This window comes from Ursus maritimus, unplaced genomic scaffold (genome assembly GCF_017311325.1).
Source record: "Ursus maritimus isolate PB19 unplaced genomic scaffold, ASM1731132v1 scaffold_11, whole genome shotgun sequence".
In the NCBI taxonomy this organism is placed as follows: domain Eukaryota; kingdom Metazoa; phylum Chordata; class Mammalia; order Carnivora; family Ursidae; genus Ursus; species Ursus maritimus.
In genome coordinates, this window is record NW_024423453.1 from 66,721,521 (window position 1) to 66,743,888 (window position 22,368).

Genomic DNA, 22,368 nt, shown 5'->3' on the forward strand with positions numbered 1-22,368 from the left:
GGCCGGGCGCCGAGAGCCCCGCGCTCCGGAAGTGAAGCTGCCAGACCACCCGCTAATGGATGCGGAGCGCAGGGCCTGCTGACCGCTCTCCGCGCCAGTGTAAGTATGGGGCAGGGCACGCAGGGGCGAAGACCTGAGGGCGCAGCCCCTGGTCTCTGCTCCCCTCTCCCCCACCTGCCTGGCCCAGGAGCCTCTCCCCCACCGCATTGCAGAGGTGGGCCAGGGGCGAGGGCCCACCGGAGAGAGGACTCCCTCCCCCTTACCCAGGGTATGAACTGATGGATGGGGAAAGAGGGACGAACCGACTGACGCCTAGACACCCGGGGGGAGGGCAAGGAGCTGACTATGGAGAAGGGGCTGCGCAGACCATATGGAGAGGTGGGGGCCTTACGAGACCCGGGATACCAAACCTTGTTACCCAGGGACCTTGGTCGGCTACGCAGGGATTGAAACGAAAAGGTTCTCACTCACTGCACCCACAGTGGTGGGGGGCGCCTGGCATGGCGGGGAGAAATGCAGAGGGGCGTAGCAAAGGCGGAGGGGGGTGTGGATAAAGACATAGGTCTACGCGCCGTGGGAGTGTAGCAAAAAGTGCTGTCTGCAAATTCTGGCACCGAACGACAACTTGTAGTAAGAGTGGGTAGAGACCTGTTCTATTGCCCGAAGGCGTCATGTACCGTAACTGCGCCCTGCACCAGAAGGGCCCGGGAGAATGTCTTGATTTGGTATCTTCCGCCCCTCCTTCCTCGCAAAAAAAAAAGGGGGGGGGGCAAGACAAGGATTGAAGCCCACTCCCCAAGTCTCCAGCCGTTCTCGGCGCCCAGAGTGCCCCGCCTCGATTCCCCCGCCCGCGTTGCGCACTGCGCCAGAGACGCGGGGTTTCCCAGGTTGCCAGACGCCAAGTGCCTGGGATGTAAAGTGCGTGCTCACGAGTTCAGTGGTGGGGTAGGAGATGGGGTGCAGTCTGTGACTGTGCTTTGAATTCTGTGAGGCCACGCCGGGGAAAGGTGTGTGGGACTTAGTGTGTATGTGAGGCTAAATCAGCCATAACTACTGGGTTGGTGGGCGATAAGGGGCATTTTGATTGTGCCGGTAACGCGGTCTCTGAGAGTCCTTCATTGCTTATTCCTGTCCCCAGGTTTTTTCCATGTATCAGTCCCTGCCTGTGGTCGATTACAGCCCCGCCCCTCTTTCCATAGTGGCAAAATCCTGCAGGAATGATGCCCATCCTTTGGCGGCTGGAGAGGGAGATCTGGGCATGCTCAGTAACCAGGGTGGGTTTGGGCTAGGAGAAGCTGTATACCGCAAGACCGTCGCGCAGGGCAGCGTGACCAAGGATCCATTCCCATTGTCAGCCCTTGCCCCTGGAAGAATTAAGTTCGGATATCCGCCCCCCCCCCCCCCGCCAATCGTGAGGGACAGTTTGGGGAATGGAGTTAAATTTACAACCAGTCACAGTTTGTAGGACAACCAGTCACAGTTTGAAGACGAGCCCACTGTGACAGGTTTGAAGGAGGACCCGGCTGAGAAGAGGAGGCTGTGAGAGGGGAGGAATATTTGTGTGGAGGGGCCGGGAGAACCGGAGGCAGGCATTTGGACTTCGCACCAGATGTGCTTGGCGTTTGAATAAAGTGCTTCCACACGAATTACACCGTTTCCTACCCAGAACTAGCCCGTGAGATGAGTGCTTTTATCATCACCCATTTCCAGAGCAGGAAACAGATTTAGAGAGATTGAAGCGCTTTGGCCAAGGTCACTATCTAGCTAAATGATCCAACAATTACAGCTGAAAATCTTATTCCTTTTCCAACTTATCCCATCTTTACGTGAGAAAATACAAGATTTTTACTTTTTTTTTTTTCATGTCCAAACATTTCCATTGCAGGTAGATCTCGCCTTTGGAAGAAGCAGCCAGCCAAAGGTAGCCTAACCTCAGCATGGCCGTTATTTTGTAGACCCTGGAGATGTTTCTTTCAGGGCATTCAATGCCTTTTTACATCTCCTGTTTCCTCTAAATATAACAAGGGCCGGAAGGTTACCCCTATATCATATAAGGGAAAGTGCGGCATGGAGAGGCCCCTGGGTTCAGATCCCTGGGGCTGCTGGCTGAAGGTCGGATCCAGCATTTTGCCCTCCTGGCCCCCTGGCACACCCCAGGCCTTCAGCACCTTCCAGAAGGACTCAGGAGCAGCTGCCGCTATAGCTGCAGACTGACATCTGTGGCATATGGACCCCATTTGGACTGATGGTGATTTTTCAGGCCTATGGAAGAATATTTGTAGCCCCTTAACACACATCTCATGGCAGTAACTGGAGACGGTAGGAACTCTTCCCTTTCTCCATCCCCTGGTCTCCACCACTCTCCACAGATGTGCTTCCTGTTTTTCTTTTTCCTCCGATGACCCATTCAAGCTTAAATGTTATGAAGCATTTTTAACATTCATAGCAAAAGAAACACCTAGTTGTGCATTTGCAAAGCCTGCCCACACATAACAGAAGAGAATTCATAATTCCAAGTTTAACTTATTTGGATTTTTTTTTTATTATTGTTAAACCTAGGGGCACCTGGGTGGCTCAGTTGCTTAAGTGTCTGTCTTTGGCTCAGGTCGTGATCCCAGGGTCATGGGACTGAGCTCCTTATTGGGCTCCTTGCTCAGTGGGAAGTCTGCTTCTCCCTCTCCCTTTGGCCCTCTTCCCTGCTTGTGCTCTCTCTCTCATGCGCTCTTTCTCTCAAATAAATAAATTAAATCTTTTAAAAAAATTGTTAAACCTATACTAAATTGTTATGCCTATAGTATAGTCTGGTATATAAGTTAAACTAGTATATCTACATTAAATTGGTTTTAAATGTTTGAGTGATTTCTAAATGGATTTTTTAGTCAAAGAAATGCAACAATTCAATACCGTTCAGTAGATATAATTAAATTGTAAAGGATTGTCATATTTTTTTAATAAGTGCATTAACAGTCATCACTGGATATCATCAAGCCATAAATATATATTATTATTATTTATGTGTAACAGGGCAGCTTGGCTTGGCTGGAGCTAAGAAAGACCCAGACACACCATTGTGTGGAGTTGGGTGACATCTTCCTTTTCTAGAAGCTGACTAAATAAGCTCGTGACTCTCACGGAACAACTGGAACACATGCACAGGTATCTAGGTACAACTGATTCCGTTCTTCACGTGGGGAAAATCTCCAGTCCTTTCCACAGCTGGGGCTCAGACATTATTGGCATGCCTGATGAGCAAATGGTGGGGAAGCCAGATTGCAGGAGTGTCCCCAAGAGAAAAAAGTCACTCTAAGCAAAGAAGAGGTCTGACAGAGTGGGGCAGATGCAAATCCAATGTGGGACAGAACCCCTGGTTTACCCCCACTTCCTCCTGAACCGAAGCGCGATGCTCCCCGGGAAGGAGAGGGCTGTGTGTGTGGTAAAACTGACCATTGTTTCGCTAGGAGTCCAAGCCACCCTGCTGGGACACTTCTCTCCGGGAGCTTTGGGTGCCGGAGTGGAGGCCTTTCCCTGTGACTAGCAGAGGAGAGGTGAGGTGAGGCGGCAAAGACAGGGAGAGCAGCAGAAGCAGCTCTTGCAGGTGCCTCGGGCAGTCGGAGAAGGGTCAACACCACCATGTGGCTGCTAGCACTGGGGAGAGAGCAGCAGCAGCCCCCGGACCGCAGAGCCAGTCACAGGCAGTGGTGTGGTCATCACCGACATACCAACCAGCCACCTTGGGTCAGGGCTAGAGACCTAACTGGAAGTGCTGAGTTCTTGCCCCTGGGCAAGGAAGGGTTATTGGTCCAGAAGACTTTGGGACTGCTGTGGGAGTGGCCTGGGACCCCTTTACGGGTGGAGTAGAAGTTCAGGAGCTCGCCCAGGATATTCTGAGTCCTAAGGCAGCGTCTATCTGCACCACGGACTAACTGGTAGCCATAGAGTTAGAGTGAGCGACTACTCGGACGATGGCGCTGGCATTGTTGGAGAGCTGGTGCAGAATCATGAGTGTGGATGAACAGAAATCCCTGATGGTTATGGGGATACCAGTGGACCGTGATGAGGCTGAGATTCGGGAGGTTCTCCAGGAGACTTTGAAGGCTCTTGGCAGGTATAGACTGCTTGGCAAAATATTCAGGAAGCAGGAGAATGCCAATGCGGTCTTATTAGAGCTTCTGGAGGATATTGATGTCTCGCTGATCCCCAGTGAGGTTCGGGGAAAAGGGGGGATCTGGAAAGTGATCTTTAAGACCCCTAATCAGGACACCGAGTTTCTTGAACGACTGAACCTCTTTCTGGAAAAAGAGGGGCAGATGGTCTCTGGGATGTTCCGAGCCCTCGGTCATGAGGGAGTGTCTCCGGCCACCGCGCCCTGGGTATCCCCGGAGTTATTGGCTCACTGGTTGGGACAGGCAATAGCACATGCCCCGCAGCCTCTGCTGCCGATGAGATACCGGAAGCTGAGTGTGTTCTCAGGGAGTGCCATGCCCGCCCCTGAGGAGGAGCCCTTTGAAATCTGGTTGGAACAAGCCACTGAGATCGTCAAAGAGTGGCCGGTCACAGAGGCTAAAAAGAAAAGGTGGTTGATGGAAAGCCTGCGGGGCCCCGCCCTAGACCTCCTGCATATAGTGCAGGCGGACAACGCAGCTATCAGCGTGGAAGAGTGCTTGGAGGCATTTAAGCAAGTGTTTGGAAGCCTGGAGAGCCACAGGGCCTCCCAGGTGAAGTGCCTGAAGACCTATCAGGAGGAGGGGGAGAAGGTCTCAGCCTATGTGCTACGGTTGGAAACACTGCTCCGGTGAGCAGTGGAGAAACACGCCATCCCCAGGAATATCGCAGATCAGGTCCGCCTGGTGCAGGTGATGGCGGGGGCCGGCCTTAGCGAGGTCCTTTGGTGCAGGCTGAGGGAACTGAAGGATCAGGGCCCGCCTCCCAGCTTTCTTGAGTTAATGAAGATAATCAGGGAGGAAGAGGAGGAAGAGGCCTCTTTTGAAAATGAGAATACTGAAGAGCCAGATGAAGGGGACGGCTATGGCCACTGGGATCGTGAGGCAGATGACTAAAAACCAGCTGAGCCCAGGAGCCCCAGCCAGTGCACCTAGGGACATTCGCTTTATCCGGCTGAGACCGCGTGGCTATTTTTGTCCTTAAATGTAGGCAAATGAAATCGAGGCTTGCCAGGGAGCCAGGTCTTGCTGCTGCTTTCTCAGAAAAAAATATCCCAGAGTTTCTTGGACCCTACATCGATGATGAATTAATGCCAGATTTAATTCCAAATATGAGGTGGGAAGCCTGAAGGAAGCTGAGGCACTTCAGGTCTCCCAAGTAGACCAGAGTTTACCCATACCATAAAAGAGAGAAATGATGTGAGGGGAAAAAAAGTATCTTTTGTAATCTATTTAAAAATCTAAGCTCTTGGGCTTGTCAGGTGATTTCCTTTCTCAAATCAGCACCTTCTCTCTGAGTACCTAGCAGTGTGAGGCGCTGGTCAAGGAGGTAAGGATCCTAAACCTAGGCGCATGGGCGGTGCTCTCGGAGCTTACCGCCTCCTTGAGGGTGTGGCCTCAGCAATGAAGACGCTAAATAACCTATAAGTCACCACACCAGTAGAAGCGCCATTGCCAGATGAATGCCACCACCTCTGCCATGATGTGTCTTTTTCTTGACTTGGGATGCACTCCTCCACTTCTCTGCTAGGTGTCAGGTGGACGGTTCCAGGCACTGTGTTAGGCCCTCAAGACACAGATGACTCAGCCCAATCCCTGCCTTCAAGAGATCTACAGTGTGCCAGACACCTTTGAGAAAGTGGACGTTACAGGAAGGCATGCTAGAGAGGGAGGATTGGAGTTAGAGCAGACCGTTCTGGTCAGAGAAGTTTTTAGTGGCGACAAAGGGGACAGAGGAGAGGAAAGGAGCTTGTATTTATTGAGGGTCTATTGTGTCCCAGGTGTTTTACACATACCTCGTTTAATGTACCCAGCAACCCCAGTAGGGCATCATTTTGCCCTTTTTAAAGAGAAGACGAAGCTCTGATGAATTAAGTGGTCTCCTCAATATGGAAACTCTAACAAGTGGCAGAGCTGAGATAGAAGTCCGAGCTCTCTGACTCTTGCTAATCCTCCCACCACTATGATGGTGATTTTCAAGTTGTGCTCCACAGTTCTGCAGAGATTTCTCAGCAGTTCCATCTTTAAACTCTTCACATCTCTACTGAGAAATAGGTAGATTCAAGTGTGTTGATATTCAACTGCTCACACGTTGGCATTCACCCGCAGGCTCACTTACGTTTCCAGATTGACTCGTTTGGTGCAGACCTTGGAAGTAAGGTTCCCTTGTGATATCTGAGTGCATATCTGGACTTCTCTTAATTGTTCAAAGATTAAAGAAGTTATGGCACCTCACAGGTGTTTAAATCATGTCCATGCATGCCCTGTGATGTCATGTGTGCTCATGGAGCACAAATGAGCACCATTCAGTTAAATGCTAGTTAATATATAGCATCATGGTAGCTTTTTGTATACAACAAACTTCTCTAAACATCAGTTTCGTCTTTGGGAAAATGGGAACATAAGAGAATCAGGTTGTTGTTAGGCTCCAGTGACGTAATGCCTTTGAATCACTTAGCATGATGTCTGGAACATAGAAAGGCTTCAATACATCAAGATTCATGATTTTCATGATACTTATTGTATGTTCAACGCATGCTCTCTTTATTGTTCTAACAGTGGTGCAGTAACAAGTAAATATATAATCTGTGAGTCAAGTTGTAACAACATTGCATTAGAAACCATTTTAGCTCCTCTGGTACGTTTGAGTGCTTGCTGTCTGTTATCTCTGTGATAAGTGTGCCAGCAGCTGTTGACTGTTGTCAGTGATCTGACTTGGAAACAACAAATTATCCTTAGTGATTGTGGATAATTTTAATGGAAGAATATCCTGAGATTGTAAGAAAAGCATTTTTAAAAAGGTACCATTTGTGATCATTTCTAAGTTATAATTTTTCAGTACTGTCCAACGAAAATGATACAGTTGTCATCCAGTACACCCTGATTTCTTGGTTTTTTTGTATTCATGAAAATGGCCTCATTGTTCTCAGTGATTGACAGTATACAAAGTAAAATGTTATAAACATGAAGTTATAAAATAAATACATGCTAATAAAATTCTGAGGGTTTTTTTGTTTGTTTGTTTCATGTATTGTGATTCTGTATTAGCTATTGCTTGAAGGAGTTTCATTTAAAAAAAAAATTGATAGCTAAGGTTAGAAAATCAAACCAAAGTCAAAAGGTCTTGAACTCTTCTAGATAGGAAAACATGAGAGCAAAATGCTGGAATAAGACTACTTGAGCTTTGTCTCCAGGGATGAAAGAGAGCTCAGTCCACCCATCATCGATTTCCCTTTTAAAATACATAGAAACAACAGATGGAGGCCTGTTCCCTCAGAGACCTCCAACTCATTTTCTTGGGCAAGTTAATGTACAGATAAATTCACCACATCTATTCTGCCAAGAGTGAAATGACCTAGACGTAAAACATTGCATCTTTCAGATGAAGTAATTTTTTTTTCCTTGCCAATGTGTAGGAGGAAAATTCCTCTTGCCATTGGCCTTCTTGAAATTGTTCCTCTTCCGCTGTTCTACAGTGCAATGGGGAGGATTCCTCCCTGGGCTATACACAGGCTATTCTTCCATCCTAGTACAAGATGAGTGTCCTGAGGGATGCCCAACACCCTCTCCCAATCACTTGAGCAAAAACCTCTTAAAAAATTGGCCTCACCTTATACTTCCAATGTCTCCAGTCCTGACCCTTGGACGCTGAGGCCTCCAAGATTACACAGCCCACTGCTGAAGACAACTTTTCACCATGGCCATCAGCTTTTTCAGGCCTTAGGGTCATCTGACATCTTCACTGCACCAGCCAGTACTGCCAAGCTTCGCATCCTATTGTCATCCGTTTCCACCCCAAATGCAAGACTCTGATCATCAGTTCTCATCTTTACGCCGCGTTGCGTTTCCTCCCAGTGCTGATCTTCAAGGTCGTTCAACATGCCTTCCTGATTCTCATGATGTCCTAGACGAACTAGCCTATATCATCAGAGTCCCTGCAAAATACCCTGTCACCATATTCCTTAATTGAACCAGGTCCTCCTTGTAGCCTGCTGCCCTCAAGTCTCTTGATTGGAGACTGCTCGGTCTCCCCGTCTCAGGAAAGATTGGAGAGTGCTTGTGGCACTTCTCTTAGTTCACCATGGTCACCTCCCCACTTGCAAACACATTTCCTGGCATAAATTGACCCTCTCTGCCCCACAGCTCACTGTGGGTCAGTCTTGACAAGCCTGGACAGAGCATTGGCAAAGCAACCTAATGTGCGAAGGGCCTATTTAGGATGGCACCTGGCCAGATGTCATCTCTAGCAACAAAAAGTAGGAAGAAAAAGATAATGAAAATAATCCATATCTAAGGGAGTCCTACAAGTCAAGACTGGGAAAGCAAAGATGGCTGGAAGCTAGAGTTTTGAGGAGTGGAGCCTGAAATGAAACAGAGAAGTGAAGTAAGAGGATCTTAGACAGGATTGTCAAATACATTCTGAGTTCATTTTTTGTTGACCACCAGCATAATCTTTGGATGGTGTAAAGACTCATGATCAGAGCAGACATCACTCCCATCTCCTCTCTTTCAGGGTGGGCAAGGAACTCCTTGAGTTTGCTCAGGGAAGACTTCTCTACTCATTGAGAAAGTCTCTTGGGGTGCAAGATGGTGTCCAGAGATGGGCTTCTCAGAAGCTAGCCTCCCCACCATAGCAGGCTCTGGATTTGTCCCGGGTCCTGACCTGCATTACACGACCTTCTGCCGTGCCCGAATGGTCCTTGACATCCCAGATGAACATTTTCTTAAAAACTAACTCCAGAAATGGATGCCAAAATCAAATTCGATCATAAGAAAAAAAGGTTTAGGATTTCAATCTGTCTTTCAGGATGCCAGCTGGAGCTGCCCATTAATTCTGTGGGGTGCTTAAAGCAGCAGCTGAGACTTTTTCCCAATCTGCCCCACCCCCACCGACCCTGAAAGGGAAAGGTTACCAAAGGGAGGCTTTACCCAGACTATGTGGTGGTGCTGAGGCTAGGAGGTCCCCAGAGAAGGCAGGGAAGGCTCACCTCCATCCCACCCTGTCCCAGACCTGCCCCTGCTCTGCACAGCCTAAAGGCAGTCCCGCTGAAGCCCTTCCCTATTTTCTTGGTACAACAGCTTTCCCAATTAACTCAGCTACTAACACAGTTTTCTTGAAATAACAAGCAATTGTCACAAAAGTAAACTTCTTTGTTTTCCAGCTTTATTTAAGGTATAATTGACAAGTACAAATTGTGTATATTTAAGAAGTGCAATGTGATATTTTGATGTACTTATAAATTATGAAATGATCCCCACAATCAAACTAATTAACACATTCATCACCTCACATGGTTACCATGTGCACATGTGCACACATGCGTGTGGTAAGAACACCGAAAATCTATTCTCTTAGCAAATTTCAGGTACACAGCATAGTATTATTAACTATAGTCATTGTGCTGTACATTAGATCTCCAGAACTTATGCATCCTATATAAATGAAAGTTTATACCATTTGACCAGCCTGTTCCCTTTTCTCTCAACTCCTAGCCCCTAATAACAGCCATTCTACTCTCTGCCTGTATGAGTTCTACTTTTTTAGATTCCACATGTAAGTGAGATAATGCAGTATTTATCTTTCTGTGTCTGGCTTATTTCATTTGGCATAATGTCCTCCAGGCTCACCCATAGCAGGATTTCCTTCTACAAAAGTAAACTATATTGTAAGTGAACATAAGAAAGACAGTGGAATCCAGGTTGCGGAATAAGGGATGTTGAGTTCTGCTAACTAGTGATCAATTGCATTCCCTGGTAAAATCCCAAACAAGGGATGGCAAGCCTCTGATGACATTTGTTGAGCTTGGGAACCCTGCTTTTCCAAATAGTAGCTAGTGGACATTTTTTTTAATAAGACTTTTTTTTTTAAGATTTTATTTATTTATTTATTTGACAGTGAGAGAGGTAACACAAACAGGGGGGATGCGAGAGGGAGAAACAGGCTTCCCGCCAAGCAGGGAGCCCAATGCGGGGCTCGATCCCAGAACGCTGGGATCATGACCTGAGCTGAAGGCAGACGCTTAACCACTGAGCCACCCAGGTGCCCCTGGACATTTTAAAGGTTCTAAATAGAAAGCTTTTACATGAGCCTAAGACAACTGTAAAAGTCTGGGGCTAGATGTGCTGCCATCTTGGGGAAAATATCTACCAATCCAGAATTCCCAATTACTGCTTCAAATTGTATGATTTATGGGTCTAAAACTAAGGTCATAATCCTTTAGACTCCCAAGTCCTGTCACTGGCCTGCGTTTATGACTGACAAGTGGCAATGGGGGGGTGAGGACCCAGTCATTAGGGGTCCCACAGGCCATAGTCAGGTCCTTGAATGGGCTTTTATAGATCACCAAATGGGCAACTTGGCAGAGCCATGGAATCCCCACTTCCACACAGGGACCACTAAGTTTTATCAGTAGCTGAACTGCTTGGGAGCTATTCTTCTTTGACTAGGGCCCACCCAAAAGTTCTTTGATGCTTCAGAACACACAATGGCATGGATCTGAGATGTTTTCCACTGGTATCTAGAATATTTTTGGCTCAGCTTAAGAATCCATCAAAGTTGTAGTGCAACTTCGAGCACATGGGCTGAGCACATCTATCTCCTCTGTTACTAGGAAGGCTGTGGTGTATGCCAGGAGAGGGCAGGTTAACCTGAACTGGGCTTCTGCTTATGAAGCAGACAAAACTCTCATAGGCAAAAGGATTGGAACTGATATATATTGGGGAATAAGAAGAGAGGGAGAAGGGGTCATGCATGTCTCCTGCCCACCCACCCGCACTCCTGACACTTCCAACCTACATCAGAAACAAAGGAGAGAGCAACAGAAATTAAACCCTAAGGAGTAGAACAAAACATAAGCAAGAGAAAACAGACAACCCAAATAGAATAAGTATGAAGAAAATCATACATAAGCACATGATAATTACACTGCTGTAACCAAAAATAAACTGCTATAAACCAAGAAAATCTTGAGAGCAGCCAGAGGAAAATGAGATATTAAATACGAAAGAATAGTTATAGGAATTCTACTGACTTCTCGAGAAAACATGGCGACCAGAAGACAAGGCAATAACATCTTTAAACCACTGGATAAATAGAGGGTTTTTTGTTGCTTTTCAGCCAAAGTTTACTAAAAATTTGCCTTTAAAATCATCTGCACCTGAAATATATAGAGACAGTTGGAAGTGTGGGGAATTGGGACAGCTGGGGAGAAACTTCTAACTACTGATTAGATTTCTTTAATGGTTTTTGGAATATTAAGTTTTTCTATTTTCTTCTGAATTCAACTTTCATAGTTCAAATATTCTACTTTTTTTCCATTTCATCTAAGTTTTTCAAATGTATGTAGTCAGTGTTCTCTTCAGATGTTTTAAATAATTAACAGTTCTGTGGTTATGGCTCCCTTTTCATTCCTAATATTATTTGTTGGTGTTTTTTTCCGTTTCTTTCTGTGTTAATATTCTCAGAAAGTTATCTATTTCATTAATGTTGAAATTTCAAAGGATCACCTTTTGGGTTGGTTTTATATTTTTTATCATTTTATTAATTTCTGTTATTTTTATTACTTCTCTATCATTACTTTATTAATTTCTGTCCTCGTTTTTATTATTTCCTTCCTCTTACCATGATTAGAATTAATATGCCCTTTCATTTTTAGCTCCTTGAGGATTCTTCCTTGTTTTCTGTGTTTCATGATTTTTCAAGAAATGTACTTAAGTGTAGGAACTTATGTCTGAGTACAACTTTAATTACATCCGATTACTTTGCTATGTAATATTTTAAATAGTTTCATTATGACTTTTTTCATTAAGGCATGAATTAGTTTTAGAGGAAAGCAAAGTAATTAACAATATTATTGAAATTGTGATTGATAAAAAATATGTATTTTGGTCGTCCAGCCACAGTTTCTTGCTTAAAGCTCCCCAAACCCTTGGAATTTCCTAAGTGATAAGAACAATGGGAGCATCTTTTGTTCTATTTGGTCTCATTGACTTCTGTTCCTTAAGTGACTTCAGAGCCATAAAGCTGAAATGGGGGTCTTACTATTCAGAAGCGCTTTTCAACCACAATTGAGTTTATGTTAATGATGTGACTTTTGAAAATCCCCTGAAGATGGGTGGAGCTGGCTGCCAGGGGAACCAACCATGAATAAGAGAGTTGGAACCTTCAGTCCCGCACCCTGATTTCCAGGCAGGGGAGAGGGGCAGGAGGTTGAATCAATCACCAATGGCCAAAGACTTAATCAATTGTGGTTAAGTGATAAAGCCTCCACAAAAAAACAAATGGAGGGGGTTCATAGACTTTCCAGGTTGGTGAACCGGAATGCTTCTTCGTGCCAAAAACATCAGATACAGAGTGAATTCCTCAGACACAAATATCCAATCACAGTGTGAAGCAGAATCACAAAAGGACTCTTTAAGGAGAGTGAAATGTGACCCTGGCCACATGATTACATAGCCCCTTGTGTTAGGAGACTTGAAAGGAAAAACCTGCCTCTGGCTTGATATAATTTTCTAGGGTGTTTAGGCCAGGTATCTTCCTGAGTATTTTGTGTTACACATTAAGCCAACCCGAATTCCTAAAGTTGACTGTACAGAAATCCTATTTCTTTCCCTGTATTGGCCAAGCCCAGACAAGATTATCATAAGTTCCCCCAAACAACCACCATCATCATAAAAAATTAATTATGGTAAAAAAAATTAATTATGGTAAAGCCTGTGAAAAGACATCTTGTTATTTTTAAATATTAATATCATCATATATGTAAGTACTTTATAAAACTACTCTTACATATATTTTGGTTCTCCCCAATAACCTGTGACATAGATGTTTTCTGAGAGATTTAAAATAATTTCCTAGGTCATAGAACTATGAAGTAACAGAAGCAGATGAGAAACTAGATATTCTAATTTCACATCCCACAGTATGTCCAGTAAGTATTTGGTGATCTCAAGATCTATACAACCTATAAAATATTAATTGCTTAAGCCTTTCACAGGCATCTCAAACCTAAATTTTGCTATCAAAATTTATCAGTGAAAATTTATCAAAATTATCAGTGAAGCCAACAAAACCTGGAGATTGATTTAGGGAAAGGTTTTAATCATTATTATTATTATTATTTTTAAGTAGACTCCATGCCCAACCTGGGACTCAAACTCAACCCTGAGATTAAGAGTCACATGCTCTACGGACTGAGCCAGCCAGGCACCCCTATGGAAAGGCTTTATTACAAATTCAAGTCATTCCATTTTTCTATTTTTTATCGAGTCAATTCTGGCAATTTCAAGAAATACAATTGTGTATTTCATTTAAGTGATCAAATTTATTGTCAAAAAATTTTATTGTGATAATAAATGTATTGCTCATAATACACCCTTTGTATCTTTTCCAAGACTGTAGGAACCCTAGTATCCCCCCCCGCCCCGTTTTCATTCCTGATATTAGTATTTTGCATCCATTCTTTTTCCCTTGATCACTCTAACTAGAGGTTTGTCAGTGTTACTGACCATTTTAACAACACAACTTTTGGTTTTATTGATTTCTCTATTTGCTCATTTTCTATTTCATAGATTTCTGCTTTTACCCTAATTATTTTCTATCTCTTTACTTTGTGCTTAATTTCTTTTTCTAGCTTCTTACAGTGGAATATAAGCATTTGAAAGCTATAAGTTTCCCTTTATAAACTGTTTTACCTGCATTTTGCAAATTTTTATATGTTTTTATTAGTAGTCATTTCAAAATATTTCCTCCTTTCTCTTGTGATTTCTTCTTTGATTCATGAATTACTTAATAATGTTTGTCCAATTTCCAATATTTGGGGTTTTTCAATCATCTTTCCATTACTGATTTCTCATCTAATTCTCTAGTGGTAATGGAATACACTCTGTCTGATTTAAAGGTATTAAGACTATATTAGATCTTATGATCTAACATATGGTCTATTGTAGTGAGTGTTCAATGTGCCCATGGAAAAAAATGTGGACTCTAGTATTGAAGGTTATATGTTTTGCTAACCTTCAAAATAGAACTACCAGTTATTTTACCAACAAAAATGGGTTTATTCAGGAATAGCTGAGAACTACCATCCAGAACAAACAAGCTACTGCTAAACCATAGGCAAGTCCCAGAGAACAAAGGAGAGAAATGCTTTTTTATAGAGAAAAAAGGGAGTTGGGAGGGACTGTTATAAACTAAAAGTCCATTGGAGTAAACTGGGAGTTCAAAGTATCGTTGCTTTTCATTGGCTGAGCTATGACTGTCTCTCATTGGCTAGGCTGTTACCAGGATAGGAAGAAATTTTCCTTCCTCCTGCTGGAATAATTGTACTATTGACTTGCAAGGTCTGACTCTTCCTCTTGGATTTTCAATTGAGAAGTGCTGGACGTGGCAGCTCCCTGTGTTAGCTTCCTGATGCCATTCTAAGTGAGTTTCCTTTGTATTAATTTTCACAGTTTTAATTAAGTCAGGTTGGTTGAAAAGGTTGACAATTTTTCTATTTTCTTACTCATCTGGCTACATGTTTTATGAATTACTGAGAGAGGAGTATTACAATATCCAATTATAATTGTAGATTTTTCTATTTCCGTCATTTAGTTCTTCCAGTTTTTGTGTCTTTTTTTATCTCTTTTGCATATGGATATCCAATTGTTCCAGCACCATTTGTTGAAAAGACTATCATTTCTTTACTAAGTTGCCTTTAAATCATTGTCAAGTCAGTTGGCCATATATGGAGGTGCCTGTTTCTGTACTTTATTGTATCCTATTGATCTGTTTGTCTATCTTGACACCAATACCTTGCTTACAGTGTAAGCAATATAATGTCTTGATATCAAGGAGTATAAGTTCTCCAATTTCGTTCTCCTTTTTCAGTGTTGTTTTAGCTATTCAAGATCCTTTGCATTTCCATCTGAATGTTAGAACCAGCTTTTCAATCTCTAGCCAAAAAGCCTTCTGGAATTTTGTTTGGATTGCCTTTAATTTACAAATCAATTTGGGGATAATTGACATGATGACAATAGTTAACCTTCTGATCTATGAATTTCATATATCTCTTCATTTACTAGGTCATATTTATTTTTTTACAGCAATGTTTTATAGTTCTTAGTATTGATGTCTTATGCATATTTTGTCAAATATAATCCTAAGTATTTCATTTTTAATGATATTGTAAGTCATACTGTCTTTTAATTTGTTTGTTGCTAGTATAAATTAATTTTTACATGTCAGTCTGTGTCCTGCAACCTTGCTAAACTGACTTATCAGTTGTAGTAGCTCTTTTAAAAAATATTTTATTTATTTATTTGAGAGAGAGAGAGAGAGAGCACAAGCAGAGGGGGAGGGATGAAGGGAGAGGGACTAGCAGACTCCCTGCTGAGTAGGGAGCCCAACATGGGGCTTCATCCCAGGACTGGGAGACCATGACCCAAGCTGAAGGCAGATGCTTAACCAACTGAGCCACCCAGGCACACTGTAGTCACTTTCTCAAAGATTTCATGGGACTTTTTACAGAAGAGATCATGTCATCTTAGATTAAAGACTGACTTCTTTCATTCCAATCTGGATATCATTTATTTCTTTTTCTTGCCTTATGGCACTGGCTGGAACCTACAGTACCATATTGAATAAAAGTGGTGAGAACAAACATTCTTGTCTTGTTCTTATCTTAAGGGGAAAGCATTCAATTTTTTACCATTAAGTTTGATGGTAGCTAGGTTTTTCATTGATACTTGTAGTAGGTAGAATTTCTAAAATGGCTCCCCAAAGATGTTCCTCCTAATCCTTTGAAAAACTGATTATACAACTGCCAGGCCATGTATAAAAGTAGAACTCTGACACAAAACTTCTGCAGCAACCAGCCCAAAATAGTCAGCAAATGGTCAATAACCGCCAGCTTCCCTAATCATTTCCCACTTCCAACTTAAAAACTATAAGAGAAAGCCAAATATGCTCCCCTAAGAAACCACATAGGATGTCCTGCCTCTATTTAGCCCACTTCCAGGTTTCCTATACCAAAAGTCTCCAATCAGGGTGTACTTTAAGCCTTCTCTTTTTCCACTATAAAGCCTTCCACTTCCCCAGCCTGACTTTGAGTGTCTACTAAATGCAAATGATGGTGTCTCACTCTCCTGCAAGTGCTAAATAAGTAGCTTGTGTTTGTTCTTAGTTGGGTAGTCTTCGTTTACTCCCATGCCCTGGAACCTGTGGATATAATGAGATCTCAGTCCTGCAATTATGTTATGCTATACGGCACGATTGACCTTAAGATAGAGATTATCTCTGGGCCTTATCTAATCATGTGAACCCTTGAAATTAGAGACCTTTATGGACCAAAGACCTTAACAGACACTTCACCAAAGAAAATATACAGATGACAAGCATATAAAAAGATGTTCCACATAATATCATCAGGGAAATGAAAATTAAAGTGACAAGATACCATTACACACCCATTAGAATGGCCCAAATCCAGAGCATTAACAATACCAAATGCTCAAGAGCATGTGAAGCAACAGAAACTCTCATCTATTGATGAGAAGAATGCAAAATGGGTACAGTCACTTTGGAAGACAGTTTATCAGTTTCTTACGAAGCTAAACACACTTTTTTTTTAAAGATTTTATTTATTTATTTGACAGAGAGAGAGAGACAGCCAGCGAGAGAGGGAACACAAGCAGGGGGAGTGGGAGAGAGAGAAGCAGGCTTCCAACCAAGCAGGGAGCCCCATGCAGGGCTCAATCCCAGCACCCTGGGATCATGACCCAAGCCGAAGGCAGACACTTAACGACTGAGCCACCCAGGTGCCCCTAAACATTCTTTTAATATATGATCCAGCAATCGTACTCTTTGGAGGAGCTGACAACTTATGTCCACACAAAAACCTGTCCATAGTTGTTTATAGCAGCTTTATTTATAATTGTCCAAACTTGGAAACTACCAAGATATCTTTCCATAGGTGAATGGGTAAATAAACTGTGGTACATCCAGACAATGGAATGTTATTCAGTGCCAAAAAGATATAAGCTCTCCATGAGATGCCTGGGTGGCTCATTTGGTTAGGTGTCTGCCTTCACCTCAGGTCATGATTCCAGGGTCCTGGGATCGAGTCCTGCATTGAGTTCCCTGTTCAGCGGGAAGCTGGCTTCTCCCTCTGCCTGCTATTCCCCTCCTTGTGCTATCTCTCTTTCTCTCTGACAAATAAATAAATAAAACCTTTAAAAATAAAAAAAGAAATAAGCTCTCCAAACCTTGAAAAGGACATGGAGGAAGATTGAATGCATATTACTAAGTGAAAGAAGCCAATTTAAAAAAGCAACTTACTGTATGATTCCAACAACATGACATTCTTAGATACAAAACTATGGAAACAACTTTTTTTTAAAAAAACGGTGTTTGCCCGGGGTTAGGGTGAAGGGGAGGGATAAATAGGCAGAACACAGAGGACTTTTTGGGGAAAATATTCCGTATGATATTATAACGATGGATACAGATCATTATACATTTGTTCAAAGCCATGAGATGTATAGCACCATGAGTGAATGTAAGGTATACAGTGGACTAATGATGTGTCAATATTGATCCATCAATTGTAACAAATGTAAGGAATACTGGTAATGGTAGAGGCTCTTGATAGGGGATGCTCTGATAAGAGGTGTTGATAATGGGAGAGGTTTTGCATGTGTGTAGCAGAGGGTATATGGGAAATCCCTGTACCCTCCCCTTAATTTTGCTGTGAATCTAAAACTACTCTAAAAAAATCTTTTTAAAAGGTTAGGGACTTTTCTATGGTTGATAGAAAGGGAAGTCACACAGATTCAAAGTATGAGTGAAAACTTGATATATGATTGCTGCTTTGATGATGGAAGGTGTACCCTTGAGAAGAAATGTGGACCTCAAGGAGGTGATGTCAGGACCTGGCTACCAGTCAGCTAGAAAACATAGATCTTATACCTACAACCTAAAACCTAAACCTGAGGTCTGCCAACAACCTGAATAAGCTTGAAAGTAGATTCTTCCTCAGAGCTTCCAGAAGAGAACCCAGCCCAACCAATACCGTGAATGTGAGATTCTGAGCAGAGAATCTATGCCAGCCCACTCTGATTTCTGGTCTACAGAGTGTTGGGTAATAAGTGGGTGGCATTTTAAGTCTCTGAGTTTGTGGTAATTTACTACACATCAACAGAAAACTAATTCCAGACACTCTCACTTTGAGGATGTTTTTAACACTAATGAATGTTGGATTTTGTCATTTGTATGTATTGAGATAATCATATGGTTTTCTTTTTTAGTCTGTTTATGTGGGGAGTTGCCTTCAGTGATTTGCAAATTTAAAACCAACCTTGCGTTCCTGGGATAAATCTCACTTGGTCATGAGACACTAGACTTCATAAAAATCTTATAAATTGTTGAATTGGATCAGCTAACATTTTAAGAATTTCCTCACCTATATGTATGAGGGATATTGGTCCTTAGTTTGACCTTTTGTAATTTCCTTGTCTGATTCAAAAGTGACCACAATGCTGACCTTATAGCAGGAATTGGCAAATATGCCCTCCTTTTGAGTTTCCTAGAAGAAGTTGGTTAGAATTGACATTATTTCTTCCTTGAATGTTTGGTAGAATGCACCAATTAAACCTGGGACTGGAGCTTTCTTTATGGAAACATGAAAGAAATGTTTTAACTACAAATTCAATTCCTTTAATATTTGTAGGCCTACATAGATTATCTATACTTTCTTGTGGAAGTTTTGCATTTTGTCTCTTTTGAGAATTTTTTCCATATAAGTTGTCTAATTTATTGTCATAAATTTTTCACAATACTCATTTTTGTCCTTTTAGTATCTGTGAAATCACCTCTTCTTCTTCTCTGTCATTGGTTAATTGTGTCTTCTCTCTTCCTGACCAGTCTGCTTAAACCTATGGAATACAGTCTAATAATTGTTTTAATGATCTCTTCTACTAACTCTATCTTCTGAGTCATTTCTGGGTCAGTTTCAATTAATTTTCTTCTCATTGTGAGTCATTTACTTCTGGTTGTGTGCATGCCTGGTGATTTTTGCCAGACATTGTGAGTTTTGCCTGCTGAATAATTTTCTAATCTTATAAATATTCTTGAGCTTTGTTCTGGAATATGGGCAAGTTACTTGGTAACTACTTTATCGTTTTGATTTTTGCTTTTAAGCAGTTAAGCAACACCAGAAGAATATAATTTAATCTAAGTCTAATTTTACCCAATACTTTTAGAAGTACTCTACCTAATACCCCATGAATTAAGAGACTTTCTGCTCTGGCTTGTGGGAACAGGCACTATTCCTGGACCTGGTATGAGTACCAGCAGGACTATCTCACTAATCCTTTGAAGTGATTCTTTTCTCAGCATTAGATAGTTTCCTCACACACATGATCTAATCAGTACTTAGCTGGATCCTTAGGGGCACCTTCTGCAGATCTCTGGAATTCTCACTATGTGAAAGCTCTCTTATCTCCAATACTCTGGCTTATGAATTCTATGAATTCTCTTTGTGCTCCCACCTCCATGAATTTAACTCAGGGAATCCACCAAGCTCTATCTGGGTTCCTTCTCCCTGCACTACAGTTGAAATTCTCTTCAGGCAGCAAGCTGGGGCAATTATGGAGGTCACCTCATTTGTTTCCTGATTCTCAGGGATCACTGGCCTTTGATGCCTGGTAGTCAATATCCTATAAACTGGTATTTCATATTTTTTTTCTGGTTGTTTCAGACCAAAAAAAAAAAAAGTATAAATCCAATTCCTCTTAATCCATCTTGGTTGAAAACAAGTCTTCTGGGTTCAATTTTCTTTTAAACAAAACTAGAACAAATGTCTTCTAGTTTTAATATTTTTAGCACTCTTTATTTTTTGTGTACAGTTGAGTTTCCATCTAGTATCATTTTCTTTCAGCCTGAGGACACAACAGTTTCTTTAGTGCTAGCTTATTGGCAGTGAATTATCTTAGCTTGTTTATATGAAAATGTCTTTATTTTATCTATACTTTTTAAGAATATTTTTACTAGATATAGAATTCAAGGTTGGTAATTTTTTTTATTGTAGCACACTAAAAGCCATTCCTTTATCTTCTGGCTTGCACTGCTCTTGACAAAAATACTGTGGTAGATCTCATTTTGTTCTCCTGTATATGATGCATCTTTTTTCTCTAGTTTCTTTAAGATTTTCTCTTTCCCACTGGTTTTCATCAATTAGATTATAATGTGCTTTGATGTGGTATTTATTCTGCTTGGCATTTGTTGAGCTTCTTGAATATTGAGGTTTATATTTTTCATCACATTTGGAAAAATTTTAACTATTTTTTCAAACTATTTTCTGATTCCACTCTCTTTTTGGAACTCCAGTTGCAAATTTCTTAGACTGCTTGGTATTGTCCTTACAGTCATTGAGACTCTGTTCCTTTTGTCAGCCTTTTATCCCTCTCTGTGCTTCAACTTTGAGAGCTGCTATTACTATGTCTACAAGTTTATTAATTTTTTTTCTTCTGTGGTCCCCAATCTATAGTTAAGCCCATTTGGTGAATTTTTCATGTTAGGTAATTTTTTTTCAGCTCTGGATGTTCCATTTGGTTCCTTTTATGACCTCTATTTATCCATTATCTTCAGTTTTTCCTTTAAATTCTTTTTTTTAAATAATATGGTTTTACTTATTTATTTTTTAAGGTAATCTCTACATACAATGTAGGGCTTGAACTCATGACCCTGAAATCAAGAGTCACATGGTCTACCAACTGAGCCAGCCTCCTTTAAATTCTGCAGTATGTTTATTATGGATTTTTCGAAGTCCTTTTCTATTAATTCCATGATTTCTGTCATATACAGTTCTGTTTATATTTTTTTCCTGGTTATGGGTCCCATTTTCCTGCTTCCTTGAATGTCTAATATTTTTTAATGGATGCTGAATGAGATGGCTTTGTGATGTGTCAAGTTGGCTAGGCTGAACTATGCTCCCCAAAATTGTTTTTCTGGTGAAAATTGTACCCAATTAGGATAGGGTACAAGGCATACTGTCTCATGGAAGTTAGAGTGTACAAGGAAAGCAGCAGTGGTTTTGTAGGACATGCACACCTTTTCCAAATTATTCAGTCAAACACAAATCTAGGTGCTGTTTTGAAGCAATTTTACAGATGTAATTCAAGTCCATATTCAATTGTCTTTCATCTAATAAAAAGGATATTATTACAAGTGGGCCTAACTTTATCATTTGGAAGACTTTAAAAGAGGGCTCACACCTCCCAGAACTCAGAGACTCCAACAGCTAGGTCTGAAATTACTCTTCTTTGTTCTTTCTCCCTTCCCTTCCAGTCTGCTGTGATCTCTCCTTCCTGACTGTCTGTGCTATGGACTTCAGGCTTGCTTTGCCAGTTTCCATAATTATATAAGCCCTCCTCTAATAAATCCATACACATACACACTTTTTTTTTTTTTTTTACAATTTTGAGGTGTTTTTGTTTGTTTGTTTGTTTGTTTTTATACTTACCATGCTACGAAATCCTAGGGAATGGGTTCCAGCATCTCAGGCTCCTTTCTCAGGTTCTCACAAGTGTGCTTTGGGTGGAGCTGGCTGGTGCTTCAGTTGAACCTAAATATCTTTCTCTTTGGCTTCCTTCTTTTTCTGATCATTTTCCTTCACACACTTCAGGAAGCTATCTTGGCTCTTTGAGTACTTAATATACTCAATATGCACATTAATTCTCTTGGCAAGAATCTTGCCCTCATTTGTTTACAACAATGCCAACAACATGCTGGGTAACATTGTAGATTCATCCAGTTTTGCCCTGGTAACCCTTGTGGGGGTATTCCTTTTTGAACAGTGCCCATTCCCTTAATATCTACAATATCACCTTTCTTGTAGATTCATGTGTATGTGGCCAAAGGAACAACTCCATGTTTTCTAAAAGGCCTAGAGAACTAATAGTGGGTGCCACTCTTCTTTCCCTTTGTTTTGGTCATTTTGGAAAATTACTGGAAGATGGTAGTTCCAGCTGAAAAGCACACATATGTATTTCTTAGACACTGACCCTTGAACAATGCAGGGGTTAGGGATGCCAACTCCCTGTGCAGTCAAAAGTCTATATAAAACTTTTGAATCCCCCAGAACTTAACTACTAATAGCCAATTGTTGACTGGAAGCCTTACCAATAACATAAACAGTTGATTAACACATACTTTGTATATGTGTTATAC

At 41.7% G+C, this 22,368-nt stretch overlaps 1 protein-coding gene and 1 pseudogene across 1 annotated transcript; one reads left to right on the forward strand and one right to left on the reverse strand.

The window, feature by feature from the left end:
- The first annotated feature begins 3,962 nt into the window (after positions 1-3,962).
- Positions 3,963-5,057, forward strand: PNMA2 (PNMA family member 2). Its single transcript, XM_008702049.1, is given in 1 exon segment — positions 3,963-5,057. A coding segment is annotated over 1 exon segment (1,095 nt).
- A 2,816-nt stretch (positions 5,058-7,873) lies between these two features.
- Positions 7,874-22,281, reverse strand: LOC121101684 (annotated as a pseudogene).
- Between the last annotated feature and the right edge of the window lie 87 nt (positions 22,282-22,368).